Source organism: Engystomops pustulosus, chromosome 4 (assembly GCF_040894005.1).
Source record: "Engystomops pustulosus chromosome 4, aEngPut4.maternal, whole genome shotgun sequence".
Taxonomy (NCBI): Eukaryota; Metazoa; Chordata; class Amphibia; order Anura; family Leptodactylidae; genus Engystomops; species Engystomops pustulosus.
In genome coordinates this window covers 120,946,762-120,973,402 of record NC_092414.1, presented here as the reverse complement: position 1 = coordinate 120,973,402, position 26,641 = coordinate 120,946,762, and the positions used below count along the sequence as shown (strand labels likewise).

General features: G+C 37.8%; 1 protein-coding gene across 2 annotated transcripts in view; it reads left to right on the top strand.

The window, feature by feature from the left end:
* SEMA3C (semaphorin 3C) overlaps positions 1-26,641 on the top strand; it is a 117,116-nt gene that overhangs the window by 35,333 nt on the left and 55,142 nt on the right. For both annotated transcript variants that reach the window (XM_072147257.1, XM_072147258.1), the window contains exons 3-4: positions 20,257-20,417; positions 23,287-23,349. In XM_072147257.1, the coding sequence (XP_072003358.1) occupies positions 20,257-20,417; positions 23,287-23,349 (224 nt within the window). The remainder of the gene's footprint in view (positions 1-20,256; positions 20,418-23,286; positions 23,350-26,641) is intronic.

Sequence of the window (26,641 nt, the reverse complement as noted above, 5' to 3'; positions counted from 1 at the left end):
GTTGCCCAACAGGCACTTCAACATCCAGCTGTGAAGGAAATCCTTTATTGTCGACACATTTGTCCTTTCACAGTTTATTTGTAGCTGTCACCAAAACATTGGCCCTTTTGACCAGGATAATTTTGAGCTTAAGACTTCACAGCCTTCAAGTGTACATGTGAAAATATGGCAATCAGGACATCGCTATAGCCTCTGTCAACTGACATGAAGAATATTTACTTAAGAAAGGTTTTGTTGTAATGTTACAATTTAATTCGCATTTGTTTAGAGAACCTTGATAGGGAGCATTATGATAAGCTAAGCTCATTGCAAAAGGCTTTCACCTTTCAAAGCAAAGTTCAAAGACTGAAGAGAATGCCAAGTGAAATGAGTTTGATGGTATCAAGCTGACTTTTAATGAAATGTGCAGACATTATAAGGAACAAAAAATGGTTCACTGAAATCTGATATGATAAAAGCGAGAAAAACATCCAAAGCAGCCATAAAGCAACAATATTTATTATTTATTTTAAAAAAATCCAACCATTTTGTAGTCTTGTGAATAAAACTGTTTTAACAGAACTACAATATCTGACCCACAATGGTTTATTTTGAATTAAAATTCATTAGCAAAGCACATTCATATCATATATCTACATTCCTTATTCCAAAACTTGAAACAATTTGTCTTATTTTTCATGTATTATGTTTTTGTCCTTTAATTTATGCAGGGATGTGATTTTTTTTGTGTTTTGATATAAAATGACAAAAATATTAGAGAAAGAGGAGGTCATTTCACAGGTCCAAAATATAAAGCAACACTTGTATGTTTCTTACATAATAATTGTCATTTCTTGTGGACATTTCATTTAATGGGTTTAACAGTAATTTGAAGGCACACTATGATGACCCACAAAAAGTAGGATTATTGATGAGGTTTAAGATCCTTTGTGGTCCCCAGTCGAAGGTTTATAATATTTTTTTAGAATGCTACTGAGTTAGATGGTGCTGGTCCAAACAAAAAAAATGGAAATGGCTTTGGGTTTTATTGAAAAATAAAGAAATTTTGTAAATATAAGTAATTCAAAAAGTCAAAACAATACCACCGAGATAAACGAAAACTGGTGCAAACTGCTTTAGTGCAGTTTGCCTCACTAATGTGCAGTTTGCGCTATATAATCCTATAGTGGTACATGCTCTTAAAGAGGACCTGTCACCACCCCAGACTTCTAAAACTGAACATACCGGCATGTAGGCGCTAGTATCCTGATTCTGGGGTACTTGGAATTTTCCTTCTAGCCCCCTCCGTTCCCGAGATATGCCCCCCGTGATCTGACGATTCCGAGGTCTGTATCGACAGAAAGGAGGAGCTGCAGCATGGGTGGGGGTGTGAGTATGCTAAAATATTCTTACACCATCCAATCAGCGTCGGATGGTGTCAGCTAAGAGACTCCTTTGCATTCTGGTGAGGGCGCGCTGAGCAGCGGCTGCGCGCTCCCGGGATCATGTGTCTGCAGTGCCGAGTGCGCGCAGCCGCTTGTCCCTGGCAGCACACGGAATACAGCGTGATCTCGCTGGTTGTATACTACTTGGAGGCTGGCTGGCTGTATACTACTTGGGGGCTGGCTGGCTGTATACTACTGGGGGCTGGCTGTATACTACTGGGGGCTGGCTGTATACTACTGGGGGCTGACTGGCTGTATACTACATAGGGTTGCTGTATGCTACAGGGGGCTGGCTGGCAGTATACTACTATGTGTTGGGACTTTTTATGCATTTTGAGACTTTAATGGGACTTCTAAAAAAATTACAGACACAGAGTAGACCATAAGAACATTTTTAAAGGGCCAAGGTCACTTTTATAAATCTAATGGACAGTGGAGTGTTAATAATAGTCATATAGAACTGTCCCAAGGAGCCAACCTAATGATAAATAATTAAAATGCTTTGATTTATAGTTGCCCCAGGTACATGTTTTTGTATGCATTTTTTCCAAATGCTTTACAGAAGGACTTTTCACCATAGGTGTTTCCATTACAGTGTTCTTATGTATATTTCACCAGACAAGGACTCCTGACCACTTTTGTATTGTACTAAATAAAGAGTTAAAGGCTTCCATTGGCTCCTTATGTATGACTTAGGATGGACTTTTCAGATTTTCTAGATCTAATACACTAAAAACGATGTGGTTCCCTGACACCACTTATATACAGTGGTTGAAGCAATCTGTTTGCAACTTTTTTGCATCTGGTGCCCAGAGGTGATTATACATGGTCTACAGGGTGTGGGACTTTCACTGATCACATACTATAAACTATCCAGGGCACTTCCAGTCCAGTTGCCAGTGCTAGAGACTGGAAGACTGGTTCGGGAACAGGGTAGAGGGTAAGTACACTTTCTTTTGGCACCCATTCCCTGTGCAATGGCACAGGAATCCTGAAAAATCCCTTAAAGGGGTTTGCCCATGAAATAAAATAATCAAAATCACAATAACGGATCATTTGGGGGATTCTCGAAGCAGACACGTTATGATCTCTCTGTGCTATGTGCTCACAATGTGTTTACATTATAAGGATAAACGGTTTATATAACTTTCATTGATAGAGACAGGTTGGAATTATATCTGTGAAATGCTGTATTTTTGTTAATAACAGTGAATTAGAGAATGTGTTATTTTGTTATCCTGAGTACAATTAAGAAACTTGTCTTTGTGGGAAAATAGGTTTAGCGATAGTTTCCCAAAATAAATTGACAAATGATTGATGTGATGCTATGTGCAACATAAACTGATCTGAAGACAACAGATTAAACAGTCTTTTCTTTGTATCAAGCATATCGCACGTTAGAATTGGGCTACATTGATAAATATAGTAACATCATTGGAGAAAGTCAATTGATCTACCTGTTATAAATCTGTTATGGTAATTGAATGGAAGAAAACTTCCAATGAGTCATCCCCAGAAAGACTTGGTGGAAAATATTTGTTTCTAGCACTTAATACAAACATGAATAAATTACTTTGTTTTTCAAACCTTTGGCTATAGAAATGTAATTCTATGTTGTTGTCTGTTGAATGCTGTAACTAGTCCATCTGTATATCTTGTTCTTGGATTATGAGAATTTAAAGTTCAGGCTGTAACATTATTTAGAATACTCTCAGTTTCCTCTCTAAGGTCACATCCAGACCTACATCATAGCTCTAAAGAAAAGAAAATGTTTTTCTTCTGTTATTTTAAACCAGGTTTTCAATTGTTTTAAAGCCAATTTTTTGCAAAAGTCATATTTTTCCCAAGGAGCTCATGTGTTTTGTACTGTTTAAGAATAAAACTTTTGTTGTATTGGTTTAATTAAAAATGTGTTAAAATCATGCGTTTATCAGTAAACTGTCTGAAACTCTTTGGGGATTGCCACAATTTATAAAGAAACTGCATTTTAATATTCATGTTCATAAGTTAGAAATCTTTTTCTGACCATATAGAAATGAAATCAGTTTACTCTCATTTTATCAGTATTAGGCTTCAAGCACACCACTGTATATGGGGTCCCTGAAATAGCTGCAGAAAAGAAGGCCAGTTCATGGCCCCCATTGATTTTGATTGTGCCCATGCATATCACTGCACCATGAAGTGGCCATGCCACAAATTATAGGGCAGTTCCTATTTGTGCTCGGATTTGCATTGCGGCCAGTCACTTTCAATGGGCATTGACAGGGTGAGTGGCAAGGGCCTTGTGTTTGCGTCCCAAAAAATGCATGAAACCATATAATTAAAAAATAAAATTCACACTGTATATATTTGGCTAGCTAACTAGGGGACTGGACTGATTGTTTAAAGTAAAATATCAAAAGCCTCTCCTTTATATGTAATGGTGCTCTAAACGGTAAAAAGGATCAAAATTCACTATTCTAAAACAGTGGGCAGCAGTATACAATACTTAAAAAACTGTGTCACCTGCACAGAGGATGTTTTGGTGACAAAATGTATTATGCAGAGTGCTCATTTTCAGTTCTTACTTTTCAATCCAGGATGTAGCAAATTAAGAAATATCCAATATAGCTATCAATTTTAAGGTTAGATTATTTCTATGAATTTATGACCCTCTAAGATTAAAGGCCAAATCCTTACAGACTCCATTGCATACTATTTAACATCAGAATATGTTCAGTTACATAACCTCTTTATTGAATGTTTTAGTTTATGGAGCAGCAAAATATATTTCCCACATCTCCATATCATCAATATTGGCCCTAAACTACCAAATCTTACTTGATTTTTTGTATTTATGTACAAGAAATGAGTAATGTTAGTATGTATGCATTTTATTTTGATTCTTTTTTCCCCAAATAATTATTGGGGGGGGGGGGGCATGTTTTTTCTTTCTTCTCTTTTCTATTCATGATTATGAGGGCTGGCATCTTGCCAAAGCTGTTTTAACAGCAGCTTTATGGCCATAGGAAGCAATAGTTATGAGCCAACTCAACTCTTATGCAGTGTTTCTAGGCATTCCTTGTGCAGGTAGGGTAGGTAGGTAGAAAATAATATGTGACATCATCTATTTGATGTTTTCTATAGAAGTGTTATCTTTTAGTATAATTAGTGTGATTAGCCACTCTGACCCAAGCCCCATGAGCTGTACCAGCAATCAGTCCCGGCACACTTTGCGGTAGTTAACTGTTTAAATCGCACAATATTCCTCCCCTAAAAGTAGGTGCCCTGCCAGCACCGATCACAAGCGTTAATAGCGGGTGGTTGGTTGATTGAGGGTGTTGAGCCAGACCCTGGGGTATTCTCATTAAGACAAGTTTCTACAGCATTTCACAAATATAAGTCCAACCTGTCTCTATCAATCCTGCTGTACACAATTTCAGTTGCCCCTAGACATGACCCTGTAACTTATGACTTGGGGTCGGGTGGCCCCCATCTTGTGACAGTTTGCAGATTATGTCCCCTGCACGGAGCTCACAGTGATCACTTCTTGTCAGCACATCGTGAGCAGAGAGAGAGGCTGCAAACTACAAACTACAAGGAGATAAGTGATCCTTAGGAAGGGGGAGGCAGGCACATATCTGTGAGATGTAGCAGAGCTAAAAGTGTAAGTGTAAAAGTCTGTCAGTCTCTGTACAGTCTCATGCATCTCATCAGGAGTCATCTGTCTCATCTCTCCTTCTATGTGGCAGTGTCTTAGTACAATGTCAAAAGTCAGATGAAAGTGTATTTAAACCTGTACCCTGATAATCTAACCACATTGTCACCCTACAGAACTAGATGAATCATAATGTGTCTGTTTAGAGAGTCCCCATCCACACACTGGAATTCTGCACTTAGCAGCCAAGGGAGTGATGGGAGCTAAAACAGCAATAAAACTGAGCAAAATTGTTAAGTAAAGGGTTAAAATGATCTTGTGGGAAAACCCCTTTAATTATTTTCAGTTAATGCAACAAATTTACATATTTCTCTTTTATAATTATTTTATTGTGTTCTATCTTTTATAGTGTTCTCTCACTGATTTTGGACATATGTTGTTTTAAATGTCATACCCTCATGTTTTACCCACATGTAGTCATTCTTAAGCTTGTCCGCACATTCAGTAACACTTGACTGTGTTTAGTACACATAGAAAGAAATATCTTTGGGGGTGAACTATTAGCTCCTTCTTTGTTGCTTTTTATCAGATGAGTGAATAACAAGGGCGAGTCTTCAAAGGCCAGCTAAGATCTTGAACTTAAACGCCTCCGGGACCACAGCTGTTGGGAGGCCTTGTGTTTTTCCGAAGAAATGCCTATTTACCAAGAATATAATGCTTTTAGAATTAAAATTAATTCTCAATGCACACTGTTACATGAAGTGTTTGTAAACAATAAAAAGTAATTTTTCTCAGATGTTAACAAATTAATGTCAAACACACATTGAACTTAGTCTGTGTGATAGGTTTAGAATTGTGCAGTGAAGAGTAGAGTACTTTCAGTGTTTGGCCACATTTTAATAAAAATTCCTTTATTTATATAGCGCACACAGATTACGCAGCGCTGCACAGAACTTGCCAAATCGGTCCCTGTCCCCATGGGGCTCACAATCTAATCATCTTTTTTATTATTATTTGTATTATAAATTAGCAGCTTTTTTATTTGTTTAAACAAACTCCTTTTAAAGCTTTAACAAAAACAAACTGGAATTTATATCTCCATTTATAATAATTGGTACATGTAATGTTCAGTACATAGAAGAGTGAATCAGTTGCCTACACCTGGGAAACACCTTCTTCAGTTCCATTTGTAATTTAAGTAAATAGAAGGAAGTCTTTAGTTCAGGAACCTCATCTATCAATGGCAAATGTAGACAGGTACAAAAAGAAGATGTCAGTGCATTATTGATGTCAGTGCATTATTGATGGCAGAAACGTTGAAAGGGGGAGATTTATCAAATCTGTTGCGAAGTAGAACACTGTAGAGTTAGATTCATTCATTATCAGATTTATTACTGTGTCTTTTGCTGCATAATTTTTTGCGTACAGATCTTCCCATAAAAACCACACCCCCTTTTCTGAGGCCACACCCCTTTGCCATACTAGTTATAAGTGGCAAAAAAATGGTGCAAAAATACACCAGTAATCTGGCACAAATTGATAAATCCCCTTTGTCATCAGCTTAGTCTCATTTTAAAGTTACTCATTTTCTTGCAAATAAATTGTTCCTACCATAACAATGGATCATATTACCATATTCTAGCCTGGGGGAAGCCAAAAGCATGTTTTTTGCCAACGTATCTGTGACAACTTTCCCACCACATACAGTAAACAGGTAGTGTAAACTATTGGGGGGTCCACCTATATCTCTTCAATATATTGATACCAGACTGATCTGGCATCTTAAATGTACATTAGCAGCCATAAGAGTTTGTTTCTTCAGCATTTGCAGTCCACTATTAGCTGTAAGAGATCTTAAAATAAGAAATAATGGCACTATATTTCTCTAGCCATATAAATGTTTTTAAGTGTTGACTCTCTTACATAACGGGCAGACTAATTTCATTATTTTATTTTCATTAGTATTATGACTATACTCATAGATCAATTTATTAAATTTTGCATTAGTTACTTCAATCCTTTTCTGGTTTTAGAAAGATTATTGTTATATTCAGTGATGTGTAAAAACCATAGTGGTCTGCTGCTGATAAGTTATTATTAATATATTTCTCTATGTTAAATTACTGATGTTGGCTAATGATTAATTGACAATTGATTTAAAAAAAAAAAAGAGAGAAGGCCACAGCATCCAATTTGATGAAAAAAGGTTAAACCTTTATTCACACAGGCATAGAAAAAAGTGCCACATTTCGATTCACAATGAATCTTTGTCAAGCATGCTATGGATCCTGCACACTAGGACCCTGGGCTGCATGCGTCAAACAAACAGCTTTTGGTAAATAGATTGGTTGCTGTCTTTTTTAAATTGACAATTGATGCTATAAAGGCTTTAGTACTGAAATAGGGGTTTTAGTACTGAAATAGTGACATATTAAATAAGAAGAATAACTGTCACAGGTCAGGTGGTCTATAAGCCATTCTTCAATATATATCATAAAAAAATAACACAATGGACCAGATGTATCACTTGTTTTTTCTGTTTTTGCACATTTTCATACTGGCACACTGTTTTTACGCCAGTTTTGCGATTAAACACCAAACTAGCCACGCAGCAAAAATAACCATGTTTCCCTTATTTATCCTGCCAATGCAGATGTTTTGCTGCGCCTAATAATATCGATCATTCGCGACCTTTCATTCAGGCACAAAAATGGGCAAAAAACACTCCAGCCCGAAGGTGGCGTAAATTGAGAAGCAAGCACTGAGCTCTTGTGCAGAGCAGCTTATGCCCAGCAGCAGAGCTCAGCAGATACTAGAACAGACATTACAGATACAAGGGTAGCCTTTATTTACAGTTCATGACCTTCTATTTATGTAAAGACTCAGCTCAGAACAGGAGAGAAGAGAAGTTTGCAGGATTTTGCAGAAACTACAGAGAAGTCCCACGTGTAGCAGGATGACCACACTGGCATCTGAGGAGGATACTGGCCAGTATTAAAAGGGGGCAGCTAGAGATCAGCATGGGGGGATCCCCTCCAGGAGAAGCCACTGCTGAGGAGATCACTGGGTGCAGTGTGTCACACACCTGGGCTGTGCTGTAAGTGTAATTGTCATGCTGGGGTGCGGGGGAGAAGCAGAGAGGAGTTTGTAGGAGGATCACGTGTAAGCCTGAATCTAACATTGCGGCTAAACTGCGCCTAAATTGTGCTTAAGTAAAGTGATTAATAAGAGGTAGGAATTCAACTCCTCCCAGATGATTGTAGCTTGTGATAATTCTGGCGCAACAGAAATAAAGTGCAACAACTAAACTAAAGCGCAGAAAAGTGAAACATCTGGCCCAATGTTTGACATACAGATGCAATTAAAAGAGTAAGCCGTTGAAGAAATATCTATCATACCATTTGGTGCTAAATGTTTTGCAAATTTCTTTTCCACCTCATAAGCTGAGTGCTGGGGGATGCACTTGCTCAGTCACTCTGCACATATCCAAAAGTAATCATTTATTAAGTACCTAACAGTCAATAGAAATTACACCTCATATGACCTCATTAAAAGACATCTACCATTTGTTTTCATGTATTGTGAACCAAACCCTTGAGAATGCTGTCGCTACACTGATGCGGAAACATATCTTGTTAAATCCCTGAATTGAGTGTTTTTTTCTGAAAAGAAAACAATAATAAAATTATGATAATGATTAATGAGGCTCTGTCGCTCCTGTGGCTGGCTCGGCGCTTCTCTTCTTACCCTAATTATGCACTGCTCCAGAGAACGATTTAATCACTGTGTTGTCCCTGACAGGCAGAAGTAATCAATCGCTGCACCATCCCCCAGCTGCTGAATATGAGTCATCCAGCTCAGGTTGATTAGTCCTGTCTGGACAGTTCAGGCAGCTCCTCTGTATGGGGAAGTAATGTGTTCATGAACAGCAGCCAGCATACAACCTAGCTTTCCCAAGGTGCTGAATTTTATAATTGATTTTTGAGCAAAACCACTTGGATCAGAGATTAAACAAGATATGTTTCTGCATCAGTGTCATCACAGCATTCTCAAGGTATGTTTGTTCACAATGCATAAAACCAAATTGTAGATTTCCTTTAATGGCCTAAGTTGTGGCAAAATTTGACATATTTTTCTAGCATAAACTACCGTAAACCAACTAATAGGAGGCCAAAAAATTACATCAGAGAAGTCTTAAACTCTCAAATGTATCATTCAGCTTCAAACATTTATAGATAACTGTTGCAGTTCTCGACTGTCCGTCTAACTTTGCAATGCCTACCTTCTATACTGCTTTGATAAACCTGCCCATTAAAGCAAAACATAATGAAGCATTTAAAGAGCTGTAAACATTATTTCAGTATGAGAATGTGCTATGAAGTTATTGTCTATGAAAAAGTGCTTGTTATACTGCAGAGATATGAACAGAGCATTGAGAATGCTGGATACTTAAAGGCAAGACAAGAAAAGGCTAATGATAACTTCTCGCTGGAATGAGGTTCAAGAATATGAAAAATATACCACAGCACCTGCACACAGCATACAATTTATTCAGGGGCAATCTGACCGGAACAAAACTTGTTGTTGGTAACATGAAGTTTTTTTTTCTTGCCATGGAAATAGATGAAAATGCTGCATGTCAGGACATGACTTCACTGAATCAAAAGTGCTGTCAAATAACCAACCGTGCAGATCTTCCAATGTGTCTCTGCTCTTCCCACTATTTTTATACAAGCCAACATGTGTGAAAAAGATTTATGAGGATGGCATTATGTCTAGGTTACACTTAGAGGAAGACATCTTTTTCATTTCTGTCTCTGTGAAATTTCTCTACGGCACAGCTTGGTTTCACAGTCATTGGGCATTATGTTTAACAGATGGGATAATGTCATTGCCTGGACAGCTGCATATATGATATGTGTGACCACCATAGTATGATGTAATCACTGCCAATAATGACAGTCCAGCAGTGACCTATAGTCTAGTAAATGAGCAGCTGTGAATACAGTATATTGCAATTTAAGAAATAGTGCAAGCTGTATGAGACTCAGTTTGTAAGACGTATTCTATAGCCGTAAAATGATGTAAATGATCTGTGTAATTTAAACCTTGTTATTGCTTGTAGCCTCGGAATCTGGTGCTTGTGTGGGAATAGAAGGAAGCCATTAAGGGATAGGAGAAAGAACATGTTGTGTCATCCATCTTTTGCGCACATCCCGTGCTTGGACAACTTATTTGAAACGTTAGAATGATCAACTATCTGCGTTACATTATTATTAGTAAAAACAACAATAGATGTGACCTTGCTCCTAGCATTCAATATATCTGTATAAAGTTTAGTTTCTCATCCTCCCTTCCTGGAGGCCATAATTAGACAATAGTCACAGGTGTGACCAGATCAAAGTTCATCCTTAATAAGTTTTAAGAATACTTTCTTGAGCTACTGCTATTTGTTACAAAAAGCACAGGCACCAGAGGGCTACAAAATGTTTTACATATGAAATCTTGCAAAGTCCAAAGGAAGGAAGTAGCACTCCATGCGCTTCAAGCATTTATTCATTTGTGGAAATACAGGTGCAACGTTTCAGCTAACTCAATGTAGCCATTTTCACTGATCACTTTGGGCCTTAAGTCAGTCCCACTTTAGCTTGCACCCATTTTGGACTTGATCCATTTCACTGTGCCACCCTCTTTTCCATTTGTTTCAATACTGCAATATTTTCCTTGGTTTGCCCATCTGTGTTTCCTTGTAACATCATGTAAAAAAAAGCTGTATATTTGATAATTTATTATACTAATGTATTATTATTATTTTAGCCCTATAGATGCCTACAAAGGGCCAATTATAAATGTAATACTATGTAAAGCACCGTGCACATGGATGTGAAATGGGGGAATGTACTAGATGTTTTTTCAGCGGCTAGTATACATAGTATACTAGTATACATAGTATGTACATGACATATTTTTTCTCTCATACACTGATGAGAGACGGGCTGCAAACAAGGGTTTACAGACTCTTGCTGATATCCCTCAAATTGCACACGTGTGCATCCCCTTCCCCCTGCTCCCCTTTCCTTCTGCTGCTGAAATCTCAGTTTCAGAGTAGTAAGGTTAAAGGGGTTATCCGGGTTTTAACAACTAGTGAGGGCCAGGCTGGGGAGAGCTATTTAAAAATAATAAATATCCACTTACCTCCTCCGGCGCCGCCGATGTCCCGCGCTGCGGTCCCTTCGATCTGTGACCCTGTTTGTTTACAGGGGCACGGAAGCCGCGCACAGGGAGCTTCCGGTCCGCGATGTGGCCGGCTCCTCCCATCCGTCCCTATCTCTCAGCGTTGTAAGCGCTGGGAGATGGTGTCGGATGGGAGCTTCCGGACGGCCGGAAGCTCCTTGTGCGCCCTTGTAATGAAACTGGTGCACAGAGAAGACCGGCCACGGCGCGGGACATCGGCTGCGCCGGACGAGGTAAGTAGATGTTTATTATGTTTAAATAGCCCGCCCCAGCACTGCCCTAAGTAATTTTTAAAACCTGGTTAACCCCTTTAAACACACAGTGAGGACGTGGAGTGCTCCTTACAGTGTAACAGGCTGTTCAGCTACAGCCAGGAGGGGCTTTGGTAACGTCCTCCTCCAGAACCCTTCTGACTCATTAGCTTTTAGAAGAAAGGAGGACATGGATAATACGTATAAGAAAATGACAGTGTCTATATCTATGAGTAAGTGTCCTGGTTTATCATGATGGATTTTTATGGCAGATTTCCTCTAGGCAAATGCTGTCCTTGTGTAGTATTTTCCATGAGACAAAATGTTTTTATGTTGTTCTGACATCAGAATCAATCAGTAGAATTACATCTTTTTAGCTAGTTGACTAAACACTTTCTTTGTGAGTTTAGCTGATAAAATATAATGTATAGTAACAATTTATCTCAATGTCAAGGACATTTAAATAGAGTAATATCTATTCTAAGTTTGAGTTCCCGTTCGCAAACAGGAAATGTATTTATCAAGTTTTTGGGGAAAGTTGTAGCATATCTTTAACCAATTATTCTATCTTTTTGTCACACATCCAACTAGAGCAACTGTATACAATACAGATTTACTGTATGATTTATCTTTCTTGAATTTTCCACTGAAGGAGGAAGTATGATAAGGACATCTTCACTCCATAACAATGACCAGGTTTCAGCCTTTAGCAAATTTTAACTTGCAACAATGTTATTACTAGAATGTGAAATTTAAAGTACAGCTGTAAACGTATAAAAACTTTTGCCTATCTCTGCGCTAAATGAAATAAGAAATTCTCTAATATACTCTGATTAGCTATCTGGTAGCAGAGGTTTTACCTTGTCCCAGAGGCTGCTCTGCCTCTGTGTGGCTTCCTGGTAACCATGGGAATCCGTATCTGGGTGGCTGGACATGAGTGGAGGGTGGGTGAATCTTGTTGGGAGGGGCAGTAAGAGAGGAGCGCACTCCCATCTGCAGCCTACTATGTGAGAGAATATATTGGAGAATTGCTATATTGGAGAATAGCAGTCCTCACTGGCAGCAAGAAAATACCAGGAAAATACCAGTGCCGCACATTCAGGAAAAGCTGAATAGGATTTTATAAGAAGGACTGAAACATATACCAGGTTGTATCTCAGGCTAGGAAGAAGCCAGAAACATGATACACATATTATTGGAATTGTTGTCACAGGCTCTATCCTGCTATGCTAAAACTATTTTTTGTCAGTAACTTTAGTTACTCTTTTAGTTTATTCTGTGTAATTCTGTTACTGTATGATGTTTTGTAAAATTGTGCTGGCTAGTTTCTTTTTGCTGTATTTTTAAGGTGAAATTTTATTGTTTACTTCAGGAATATAGAATAGCTGTATTCCTTTTGAATAAAAACCTAAACAACTTGAAATAATAAACAGTGATACAGCACTTGCAAAGAATAAAGGCAGGACTTCCGACCAATATGAGGCTTAACAAGCCTGATGAAAGGTATTTTTAGTCGATGTGGGGAGAATGTTACATTGATTTGAGGTCGAGCTATCGGCACATTCCCAGATAGATATGTGATGTAGCTGTGATCCTATACTTTCTTCACCAGGTGCTGCTTGGTTTTCTTTACTAATTACCGATGGAGAGGACTTGTCAGCAGAGGTAGTGTTAGTTCTGTTTGACATATTTACTTCTTGTGTGATGACATAAGTTCAATTCTTACCCCCAGAGAATGTTATTCTGAGGCTCAATGCACAGGGCCATTGTTTATTGACATGTGCTAGCCTATGTTTCATCACTCGTTCCCATGTATTTCTAGGAGCTCATACACATGGCCTTAAAATTCTGAACAGGTTCTATTCCTGCCTGAGTTTGCAAACTCTTTCACAATAATGTTTTCTTTATAACTTTTACTACATGTTTCGGGGAAATCTTCTCCTTTTGTCAGGTCACCTATAGTTCAATTTGTCTCAGCTCGGCTCCAAGATCCCATTTCTTCCACAAAAGCATTCCTATCTATCACAGGCCCTGGAGGTATTGGGAACTGGAGGAAGTGCAGAGGTAACAAATATACCTGACTACACAGAATTTTTATGCGCTTAGCATAATGACATCAGGTGAGAGCATCACCATACAAGGGGGCATTCGCCTAAATGCACTCGTTGTATATGCTACTCGAGTTTGCTTCTCTGGTTTTCCAATATCTCCGCTTGATGCCATTCAATGAGAATCATCTTTGTTTGCTTCCAGGGGATGACAATCTGCCCCAAATATGTGAGTACAGAGTTTATTAAAATATAGAAATCTAAGCTTGAATTTGTGTCATTCTTATTAATATTATTATTAAAAATATCATATTACCATATTTTTAATAATAATATTAATAAGAATCTTTATATAGCACCATCAAATTCCGCAGTGCTTTACAAATCGTAGGGGACATGTACAAATATAATATTACATTACAGAGTACAAACTCTGTCTTATGGAACAATAGAAGTGAGGGCCATGCTGAGAAACTGCAAGAATACATCTTGAAATGCATGAGGAGCCATTAACAGAAAGAGTTTGCAAAATTGAACAACTTTCTTTTTACAACTCTCGTGTGTTTGCACCAATTGTAAAGATCTATTTTTAATTAACATAAAGCTGCTGTCCCACATTCACATTTTTACATATTCTGGGGATATGGCTGATCCCTGTTAACTGCAACACTGAGACTCCCTTGGATCACTACACGGAGGTGCCATGTACCCCATTTTAAATGCCTGTGGAGTGGACAAAGACTGAGAAGAGCAATCATGCGCTTTTCCATCATGGGCATCACAAGATTTTGGGGGCATGACTGTACCTGCTGGAGCAACCATTTTCTACTTTATGTAGGGTAGTTAATCATTGTGTAATGTGGTAGACCAAAAAAAAAGGGACAGTATAAAGTCCTGCCCCTGGTTCACCACAAGGTTCATTGCATAATTATATGATAAATTACTGGGTAACAGGAAAGCTATGTATACCTTTATTCCGTATAGTGATGGCTATTGTAATATGCTGAGGATCAGTGAAATAAAAATCAATAACTTTAGTGGATAGAACATAATTATAATTATTATGCAGCACATACAATACGAATATACAACAATTCTAAATGATTTTAGTTTGTTTAATCTATTCATATGAGTGGTTCAGTGGTGAGCGGTACTCTGGGTAAAACTATGCAAGCTGTTTCAAAAGAAATCGGACATAGCAACAAAGTATCTCGTGGCTTAGTTTACATTGGAAATGTCTTATTTATAGTTCCCAGAGGCCGAGTGTTAGGATGGAAACATACTTCTCTGACTACTGACGACAGTCTCAAAACTGAGGTGATTTAAGTTCACATTGTTTAAAATATTGAGCTTATGAATCCGCATTAAAGGGAGATATCTATTCAAGGATATGCATTAAAAACCTATCAACAAAGCTACATTAAGTGAATACAAAGCTCATCTGAAAATGTATCCAGTCTACATATTTATATGGAGGATGGGCTTGCTGTGAAGCATGGATGTTCATATTTATGCTGGAATGAGAATTGTTTTCTGATAACAGTCCATGAACTCTAGAAAAGACTTTATATCTTTGATAACAGTCTCTGTATTGTAACACATGAATGCTTGTTCACTGTCTGTTTTGTGTTTGCCAGTGATTTGAGGATATCAGAAGCAAAATAATTCTGTTCACTCCCAGGCAGAGCCGCCATTTACATTTCACCTTAAGACATTACTGAGCTTCCATCTACTGCAGTATTCATCTTATTTCTGAATCTTACATTTATTTTCTCTAGTTACTTATAAAACACCAACATGTTCTTCAGATAATTCTTCTGATATAACCCTTGGACACAATGGGGAACATTCATTACTGACTTTTCCGATGCTTACACCTTTTTTTGATCGCACAATTTTGGCACCGATTGGGCATTTTTCCTGCACTTCTACTTTACTTTTTTGGTGCAATTTATGGCACACATTTAAGTCCATACCAGCGTTATTCCTTTGCATTGTTCAATGCATTGTCATTCACACAATGCTTTTGGATGCATTTTCATTGCATTTTGAAATACATTGCAAAAGTATCTGGTGAAATGCAAATGTATTTGCAATACATTGGCCCACATTTATTAAAGTGTTTGCGCCAGTTTTCTGTATTACCTTGCATTGAAAAGAATGTGCAAACTACATGCACATGTATTTATAAAGTGTCTGCGTCAGTATTGTGTCACGGCTACTCTGTGTCTGCTGCAACACAAAATTCGTAACCAAAAGGGGCGTTTCTGTGTCGATTCCGAGTGTGCGCCCCATTTATTACTGTAACAGAATTGTATCCCAATGTTGAAGGTTCACCAAAAAATAGTTTGTGCACACTTCCTGAGCAGTGCAGGATGTGCCAGATTAATGAGGACCGTCTGCCAGGTTTCAATATTCTGGCACAGTCTGCACATTAGTGAGGCAATCTGCAAATAGTGAAATTTGCACTACTTTTGATAAATGTGGGCCGTTGTATGAACACTGGCTTTTGAAGGAGAGCAAAAGGTAGTAAAAACTGTTGCTAAACAAAAAACATTCCATTTACGTATTTGCTTGAGGCTGCATTCACACGTGCAGTCTGGATTGTGTTTTAAACCACAATCCAGACATAACAGGGAGGGACCAATCACATGTGCCAATCACAGGTTGCTTGTCACTGATTATATGCATTTCTATTGAAATACATAAGTAATCAGGCCAAGCTCCTCTGGATTGTGTTGTGAAACGCAATCCAAACTGAATGTGTGAACGCAGCCTGAATGAAAGTGTACCTGCAATAATTTTATTGCAAACTACACTTAGTTGTGATTGGCTTATCTTAATTTGGTCATACTTCTGAAGTTTCAATGTAGCAGAACAGCATAAACAGAAAATAACATGTCACATGAGATGTGTGTGTATATATCTATATACATATCCACATCTACTTTACATAGTGCTAGACCAGGAATATACAAGATGTGCTTCTTCAAGGTCATGGAAGATGTGTTGTCTCTCCAAGGTCATACAGGTTGAATACTTAAATTACTTAAATGAACCCTTTCATCCACCAAATTCTGATCTAGGGATTCATTTATTATATAATGAAATATGATATTATTTTAATTATTGGCTGTTGAAAACAACCCTGTTCTCTATTCTCTATTAGGGCATATGAATATCATAACAGAAGGTCTGCCATGGCTTCCATTTATTAATATATTCTCTTTATAACAACCACTATAAAATTGCTTTTTAAAGGATATTAAAGGGACCTGACTCTAGCAACTAGGTGCTAGACATACTGCTAAATGATTTACAGATTAGTTTCATCATAAAATGTGCACCTAAATATGTTGAAAGTATTTCTGTCCATTTTATGGCGGCAGTTTCCCAGTGCTGTAGTTCATCCCTCTCTTCTGGCAGACACCAGAGCAGAATACCTGAAGAAAAGAGTGATCCTTCACGGCTGCGGAGGGGATGCGTATTAAAGATGTGGTTACCCAGAACTAGAAGTGCCTAAGTGTATAAGTGGGAACACCTGACAGAGTAAAGGGAAGATGGAACATTGGAAAAGTAAATAGATATCTTCCAGTGTATAAGGGCTCTTTCAGAATGACTTTTCACTGATCCATTGTTTGTGGAAAAATTGATGAAACATGCCCTATTTTTTTCACTTATGCGGATCACATAAGACAATAGAAGTCAATGGGTCCGCAAAAAACCTGATGAAACATCATTTTTTCACCGATGAGGCTGAAAAACCAGGTATGATTTTTTCAAAGCAATGTTAAACCTTCAGATTTTTTTGGTGGACATGGAGACAAAACCGAAGCATCATGGAGACAAAACAGAACAAAAACAGAGACCCAAAGCAGACAAAATGCAATGGGTGCACAACTGAAGCTGAGCATCAACGTCAATGCAAAAGAGCTGTAAAAGGCCGGTGCCACACGCACCACTTTGTCTGCGTTTGAAAATGCAAACGGAATGAACCGCGTTGTTTTGCATTAATTTAATGCAAAACACCGTCAGCTCGATCCCGATCGCAGAAACGCCAATGTGATCGGGCCAAGTCCCGCCCCGGTGTTCAGGGTGTGTTCAGTGTCTCAGTTTTTCACGCGTGTTTTCAAAGCAATTTCAATGCGTTTTTCATGCGCAGGTAATGCACGTGAAAGGACTCAGGACTGAGCTCTTTCTTTTCAATGGCAATTGATGCGTGAAAAACGCATTGCACTTGCGTTGGACTTGCATGTGTCTCAGAGTGCAATGCGTTTTTGATGCATCTCCATAGACTTGTATGGTGCGTTTTTCACGCTTGTGACTTGCAAAAGTAGAGCATGTCGAGATTTAAACACGTGAAAAAAAATGCGCGTGTGTGCGTGAAAAAAAATGCTGATTACAATGGGTCAGAGTGCAACGCAAGTGTGAAAGGGGCCTAACTCTTTGAAATCCACATATTTCTGCTACATTGAGGGTGCAGTCACACGTCGTTATCGCATTGCATTTCCTAATGCAACTCTAGCACATGGTGGCAGGGCCTTGGCCCAATCTCATACATTTACAGTGAAATGCGAATCAGTAACCTGCACCCAGTGTCTTGTATTGTTTAAATGCAAGATACCGGGTGCTGGTTACCGATAGGAAATGCAACACTAGCATGAATTATGACTCCCCCTTCAGCGAGCAGTTTATTACAAGGCACAGCATGTGACTACCAAATTGGTAATGTCTTGCTAAAAGCTACTCAACAGTACAATTTTGGTAAAAAGCACCACACAATGTTATGTAGATGATGTTTTGTACACATGCATAGATTGTAAGCTCTTGCAAGCAGGGCCCTCATTCTTTTTGTTTTATCTTATGATGTTATTGCTCTGTATTGTCTTATTTTATTTGTATATGTACTCCATTATCTGAATAGCTCTGCGGGATATGATGATGGTATAGCATTAAAAATTATGAATTTCTTTTATTATACATCGTGGGCTAAACATGACTAGAATTGTGAGTTTTTTTGATTAGAAAGTAAGTTTTTCAGAGCATTTCCTCAAGGCCAATTTCAGACTGGAGTACGAAAGCAAGAAAAAATTTGTCTATAATTTGTATAGACCAAAAACCAGACATTTGAAATGCAAAATCTGTATACTAGTATTTTCCCTTTGTCATAAAGCTAGACCCTACATGAACATTAACTTGTGCTAACAGTTATTTGAAGAGATTCATTAGGGAACACGTATCAAACTTTTTGCTTACACTTTTCTTTATTTCTTCTGACTTTGCATGGCGAATGGGCTCATTTGCAACTTTTTTTTGTGCCTATGTCTCCCATTTGCCATTGTCTAGTTTCCTGCAGTGTTCACTGAGTTATCACCTGAGTCCAGATGTGAAAGGTGCAACTTTTTTAAAAAGTCAAAAATTTTTGCACGAATCTAAAGGCCCCTTTCAGACTTGCGTATTTTACCTGTGTGTTCTGCGCATGCTTTTGATGCACAGAACTTGCATTGCACTCTGACCCGTTGTAATCAATTGTTTTTTCAGACTTGCTTTATTATTCACATATACACATGTTTTTTTTAATGCACGTTAACATCTCAACTTGCTCTACTTTTTCTAGTGACATGCATGAAAAACACACCATACAAGTCTATGGAGATGCATTGCACTCTGAGACACATGCAAGTGTAATGCAAGTGCAATGCCTTTTTCACTGATAAATTGCCATAGAAAGATAGACCTCAGTCCTGAGTCCGCATGAAAAACACAAACTGAAAAACACAAACTGAGACATTGAACAAATTCTGACTGAAAACTGATTGAACTCTGATGAAAAATGTCAGTTTTTTTATTAACCAAACCCTGATTGCACCCTGATCAGACTCTGAAGTGATCTGCAACGCAAGTGTGAAAGGCCTAATGCTGCCCCTAACCAGGCGTAGAAATTAGCAATGAGCAAAAACTGTAAAGAGACATCAGACCAGCAGAAAAGTCAAGAGAAAAAACAGATGGATAAAGCCAGACTCATGATACATGTGCCCCATTATGTGGCCAAAGGTCACATCGTACCTATGCTATCATCGGATAATGAAAATGAATGGGTGCATGTTGTGACTTCCAGTCTTGCTGAATTTCACATGACTCTAATGTTGCGGTCACAGCAACCTGGGAGTCACTACATGACTAATTTACTTTTATTATACTTCAGCGCATAAGCTAAATGCCAGTAGCCTAAAGTTAATTGTTATATTACAAACCTAAACATATTCCTACTTCAAGAACCAAAGTGCTCCTCACAGGGTATATGAATAATACGAATGATTGAAAATAATCTCTCTAATATTGAGGGAAAAGTGTTGAGATAAACAGATAGGGAATCTTAAGTGTAATGTAAAGAGGATCAAGAAAATAAGCGACTTTTTATAGTATTACCTGGCCTTCAGTGTTCATGTGAATGCATGTGTAGTGGCAGTAATGCACAGCTATAGAAGTACTGGCGCAAAGAAAATATTTACCAAACCCCATATTTTTTGGTCATTATAGAAGTTCCATTTATTTAAGAAACTGTAACCATACTTGCTAATGAATTTGTTAACATGTTTTATTTTTCTGTTTAATACAAGCACAAATATTTTAAATTGCAATATACTTATTTTACATTTCAGAGCTTCAACAGACAAAGACTTCTGAGTTTTACAGTATATCGCAGAGTCCCCTGGACTACAGGATTTTGCTGATGGATGAAGATCAGGACAGAATCTATGTGGGAAGCAAGGATCATATTCTGTCTCTCAACATTAACAACATTAGTCATAATCCTTTAAGTGTAAGTGAATACACTTTTTGAGTTTTAAGTTGACAATCTAAATTGGCCTCCTTCTTTTAACTTACATGTCCTCAAAGGGGAACTCCTAGAAGCACCTTCTATAACCTTTTAACAGGATGAATGATCATGGCCAGTTTGAGGAGATGCCACCTGCTGGGACTCTAACCTGTCATAAGAAAATGGCTTCCCTTGCCCCCGTGCGATTGGTGTGGAAGTCGGATGCTTTGCTATCCTTCCCATAGACCTGAAAGAAGTGGTAGCTTCATGACTGTACTTTTCATAAAGGATTGGACTCTTGTCATATTACAGGGAAAAAGTAGTACACCAGTAGCTCAGACAGAGTACAGTACTGTACTTATAGTACAGGAAGGGAAATCAGTACAGCCTTAGGGCTCATTCAGAGGAACCGTAAGGAACATGGAACATGGAATTGGGTGGCCGCTCATCTGCCTAAGGAGGGAGGATGGGTGAGGAGCGCTCACCTGTCCTCCCCCTTGCCATGTGCTTGCCGGGGATCCATACCGGGTGAGTTCACGACCGTTTATATGTAGTAAAGTTCAGTATAACAGTAGTATGAGCAGAGGAAAACACTCTTCCTGAACTACAGTTGAGTGGAGTATAGCAACAGTGCAAACAGATGACAGTACTATATTACATTTGAGAAATAGCAATGGTACAAGCAGATGACGGTGCTATAATATATGTGAGATAAGTATAGCAATAGCACAGGCAGAGGAAAGTACTATAATACAGGTGAGAGGAGTATAGCAATGGCACAGGCAGATGACAGCAATATAATATATGTGACAGGAGAATAACAATTGTACAAGCAGATGATGGTACTATAATACATGTGAGAGGAGTATAGCAATGGTACAGGCAAAGGTAAGTACTATAATACATGTGAGAGGAGAATAGCAATGGTACAGGCAGATGACGTTACTATAATATATGTGAGAGGAGTATAGCAATGGTACATGCAAAGGTAAGTACTATAATACAGGTGAGAGGAGAATAGCAATGGTACACGCAGATGACGGTACTATCATATATGTGAGAGGATTATAGCAATGGTACAGGCAGAGGACAATACTGTACTTGTATTTGTATTACAGGAGAGAGAAGCATAGCAATGGTACAGGCAGAGGAAAGTACTATAATACAGGTGAGAGGAGAATAGCAATGGTACACGCAGATGCTGGTACCATAATATATGTGAGAGGATTATAGCAATGGTACAGGCAGAGGACAATACTGTACTTGTAATACAGGTGAGAGGAGTATAGCAATAGTACAGGAAGTGGAATGTACTATACTTGTAGTGCAGGTATAGAGTAGAAAAGTGCAGATAGTACATGCACCTGATCAATATCATTTCTCAATTACTCCTTTTAGACTCTTTTTATTGGAAATTCAGTTATAGAATAAGTAGCACACTTGTGTTTGGATATACACCCTGAGCATTAACAAAGGACTCCTTCATGGATTGCAATATTTCATGTCTAACTTACCACTAGCAGCAGGTTTTAATAACTGCCTCTCCCTTTTGAAGATTTATGAAGCAAAAATGTTTTAGATGTTATACAATCCAGTTTCATACTCAATGCTTGCATTGTTGTAGCGCAGTCCTACATGGCTCAGGGTTTTACAGGGCCCTGCATAAAGGACCTGTTAATTTTAATAGTACATGGATCAAGTCCCATAGGTGTATGGATTTTGTAAAATACCGGTAGTACTGTATATATAGCAGTAAAGGAGGAAGGTAGGGAACACAATTATGTATGTAGTTATGTAGTCATCCAGATATATATATTCTTTAAATGTTATATCTTCCATAATACAACAATGAAAGTGGTGTTTCCCCGTGGATTGACCTCTATCCATATAGTAAATTCATTCAATGTAAATGAAGAAAGAATGGCAGTTTTGGACACTTTTGCACAACACGCACCAAAAAACTGGCACAGGTTATAGCGGAAAACTACAAAAGGCTGGGCCTGGCTCAGATTCCGTTCTAGCGCATGAGTGTTATACACTAGATGCACCAATGATTAAGGCTGGCGCACAGCCTCAAACCATATTTTATCACAAATAAAGTCATTGTCGAATGTGGCTTTACTTATATATTATTTTGTATTTCCATTTACCGGCTAAAGTTAAAAATCTTAAAGAGGTTATCTACTATTATGTCAATTTTAATCATTGTATAATTTTTTTTGAGATTCCATATATATTTAAATTTTTTCTGCTAATTTATATCGGAGACCGCAACAAACTTGTTGACAGTGTATTGCCGCAACATAGCTCTTTATAGCAGCAGATGTAAATGTAGCCCTATCCAGAGACTAAATCCACTAAACTCATAATGCTTATCTCTCCACCAGTGTTTTCAATTGCAATGGCATCATAGCAGGCCAGCAAAAATGACATAAGTGCAGGTTCAGGCACTTAATGGAAATCAACAACATCTATCAGATCCTCCTATGCCGCTCTAGATTGTACACACTGTTAGAATCTTTGACACAGATGTGAACAGACCCCAACTATGATTTTACTTAATAGTTTAATAGGCTTTATCAGCTAAAAGGCAGAATATCTTGAATCTTGTGGATTAATAATAGAGTTGGCTCATTAAATAGGCCACCATACACTGATTACAGATATGCTTCACACTGAAAAGTGTATACCCCAGCATATTTCAAAAATATGTGAAATACAGATGAAGTAATATAGGTCATAATGACTGCAATGTCAAATATGTTGTATGCAATGATCATAAGATAGTATAAACCTTATACTAAATTGCAGCAGATACAGTTTACTTTCTATAATAATATTGTGTGTGTTCTCTCTTTTCATTTGCAATCAGGTTTTCTGGCCGGCTTCTACAAACAAAGTTGAAGAGTGTAAGATGGCTGGCAAGGATCCCACAGTAAGTCAGTGAGGAAAATGTTTGTCCTGTGAGTCAGGTTGAGGCCACTGCAGCCAAAGGAAAATTAAATAAAGGGTGTAGTTTTTACTAGTCATCCCCTACAGAGTGATAGCATTTGAGCACTTATTTCCAAGGAACAACCTTTGGGTTATATTCCAGTTCTGTACACATAATTGATCAATTAATATGTACATTCATCAGGCGAAACAGATGGCATTCCTTAATTCCTGAAATAAATGTATCCTAATCCTTGAATATCCATGAATATTTATATATATGCGTGTTAGCACTTTTTATGTTACTGTTATTACATGTAAACCACATGGTGCTCAACTGCTACCTCAAGACATAGAAAAAGCGGAACCTAAATATTTTCCCTTGGTAGGTGTCCTTATTTATAAAGGCAGCTCGGGATATCTCCCTGTAGAGACAAAATGCTTTTATGCATGAACGGATGCATGATAAACAACACATCTTTTACCAGAAGCAAAAGCTAAACAGATGGAAACCACTTCAGTTCTTTGTACTAGAATTGGATTATTTTCTTATTACCATCTATTACTGTCACTTCGTCCCTTTCACTTCATATTTGTCACATGAATATAAAAAGATTTTGTGGCAGTAAAAACAATAGAAAGCTCTGTTTTGTAGGGCATAGAGGCATGCAGAGCCTTGCTTGGCCAATTACGTTGCCGTTGATCTTATGATAGATACCATACATGAAATCCCCCTTTTTCTTGCTATGCAACTATAGAAAAAAAATGTTTGTCATGTAGCATCATCTCCAGTATACAACCACATCTACTAGAGAAGTAACAAACATATGTGTCCAAACTTAACTGGCATTTGGTAACTTATCAAATACAATCAATATATTATTCGGACTGACAAAACCCATTAATGGTGATAATTCACTGCACAAGCACTTGAAGGCTGCATATAAATGGATATACTGTCTACGTCTAGTGACATAAGGAGCATGTATTCATGTCCAGCTAATTGGAACGGTAAGGACAAACACATATTTATTGTAATAAGTGAGGCCTGTGAACAAGTTTATAATTGTATTCGGTGACAACACATTTATAGCCTCCTATTACATTTAAGTCAAGCGGAGCTTTTGTTACCACTGAATAAAAGAAATAGTTCTCAGTTCAGTAGTCGTGATAGTAAATCTCATGAACACCTCATAAACTCGTAATTCTTTTCCTTTAACTCTGTATGCAGGATGTAAAGTTAGGAACAGGAGCAACTCATTCTCTATAACTTTTATATATTCTATATATGAAAGTCATAAGACTTGAGATATAATAAATACCACCATGTAAGAGAATCTTCTCTCCAAAGAAGCTTCCATGGCAAGAACTGCACAGCTCTTCTATACTATTTACTTCTACTACTTAGAGGAAATCTACCATCAAAATCAAGCATGGATAAACCAGGGAAACTTACTCATAGATCCTGGCACTGTAACTGTGGAAATCTTATAATTGTCATCCAAGGCACTCCTTTCTTAAATCTATTTTTTTTATTATGGTAACGTGCAGACTGTGTGGGAGTGCTTCCCCCTCTCACTGTGTGCTGAAACTCACAAATGAGATAACATCAGGCAGACCGAGGGGTGAAGTACTGTGGGAGCAAGAGGAGTGACCTGCTCAGTGTAACAGCCTGTGAAGATAGAGCACTGCGGTGCTTAGGTAAAGCCCTCCATAGCACTTCTAGCTCAAGAGCATGATTTTAGAAGGAAGGAGGCCATGGATAACAAATATAAAGAGATTACCACAGTTACAGTGCCTGGATCTTTGATTAAGTGTCACTGGTTTATAATGCTTGATTCTGATGGTAGATTTCCTTTCATAATTGATCATTTTTATTGAAAAAGTGACACCTTTTATTAGTAACAATAGGGAGATTAAATATTTCCTTTTTTGGCATTGCAGACCTGTGTATAGAAAAGCTATTCTTAAACGGAAATGACCAGGATAAACTGTTTTATGTCATTACAAAGACCAAGCCTTAGCAGTGCAGTGTTAGTAATAGCAGACTGCTTACCTCATATTACTGTAATATCAGCAGTCATCACTGTTTAGCTTCAGGAGAGAAATGTAAACTAGTCTGCCATTACTAATACCTGCCTGACATAACACTGGAAGTCCCCAACAAATCTGGATTGCAATATTTCCTGCTGCTGCAGTACCTTGCCCATTGCTAAGAAATTGATGAAAGAAAGCAATTATTGGAAAAAATAACATAAAATTGTATTCAGACAGAAAACTGGCAAGCAAAAAAAGTTGTCTGAAAGAAAATCTGACATTGTTGTCCGTCATAATTCATCACACCTGAACTTTGAAGAACACAAAGCTACAATGTGATTGGTTGTTGTGGGCAACAAAATAAAAAAAATTTTAGACAGTTTTGTACATTATGTCTTATTCTTTCTTTTATTTGCTCTATATGGACATTGCTTTTAAGGTAAAATATATCTTTGATATCCGTGCAAAATGTTGTATTTTATCTACTGTTATTTGTGGTATATCAATGGTGCTTCACCATCCCCACGCCCATGGAAATGTATACTAAATAAATGTTCCATAACCATTCAAGATAATTTTTTTGCAGATATCATCCCAACTTCTTTTGGTTTAAAAAATAAAATACTGTAAAAATATCCAGACTTCTAGTCTAATCTATATTATTGTTGTGGAATTCATTAAGTGAAAACAAAACAACACAATTATTCTGGACTCAATGTTCTCTTCAGAAAAATGTTAATTAAATTTCCTGATTTATACATGAAATATGCACCAACTTGTTTCTAAGTGTCATGTACACATGTGAGAGCAAGGATGATGAAGTCAGACAGACAAACTTGGCAAGCAAAAGCTTTAACGAAAACCTTTGTTAAGTTATAAGATCTTATCATTTATTATTGTAAATTACATCATTAGTTATATAGTGCCTGCATGTAAGATAGTAAGATGGATTTCTGCAAACCTTAAGGCCTCTTGCACACTAGCGTTGCGTTTCACGTGCGGGTGCAATGCGTGAAAAACTGACGTTTTGGCTGCGTTTTTGTTCCATTTTTCCTTGGAGTAATTTGCGTTTTTGCGTTTTTCACGCGCGTGTTGTTAGCGTTGTTTTTGCGTTTTCGGCGCATTTTTGACGCGCGTTTCAATGGGAGACTCGAGCATTTTTCAAAGGGACCATGATTTGGGATTAAAATGTGTTATTTAATTGAAAAATAATGTCTTCTGATAATTTGCAAACATCTGCGATCTATTCTTCACTGTTC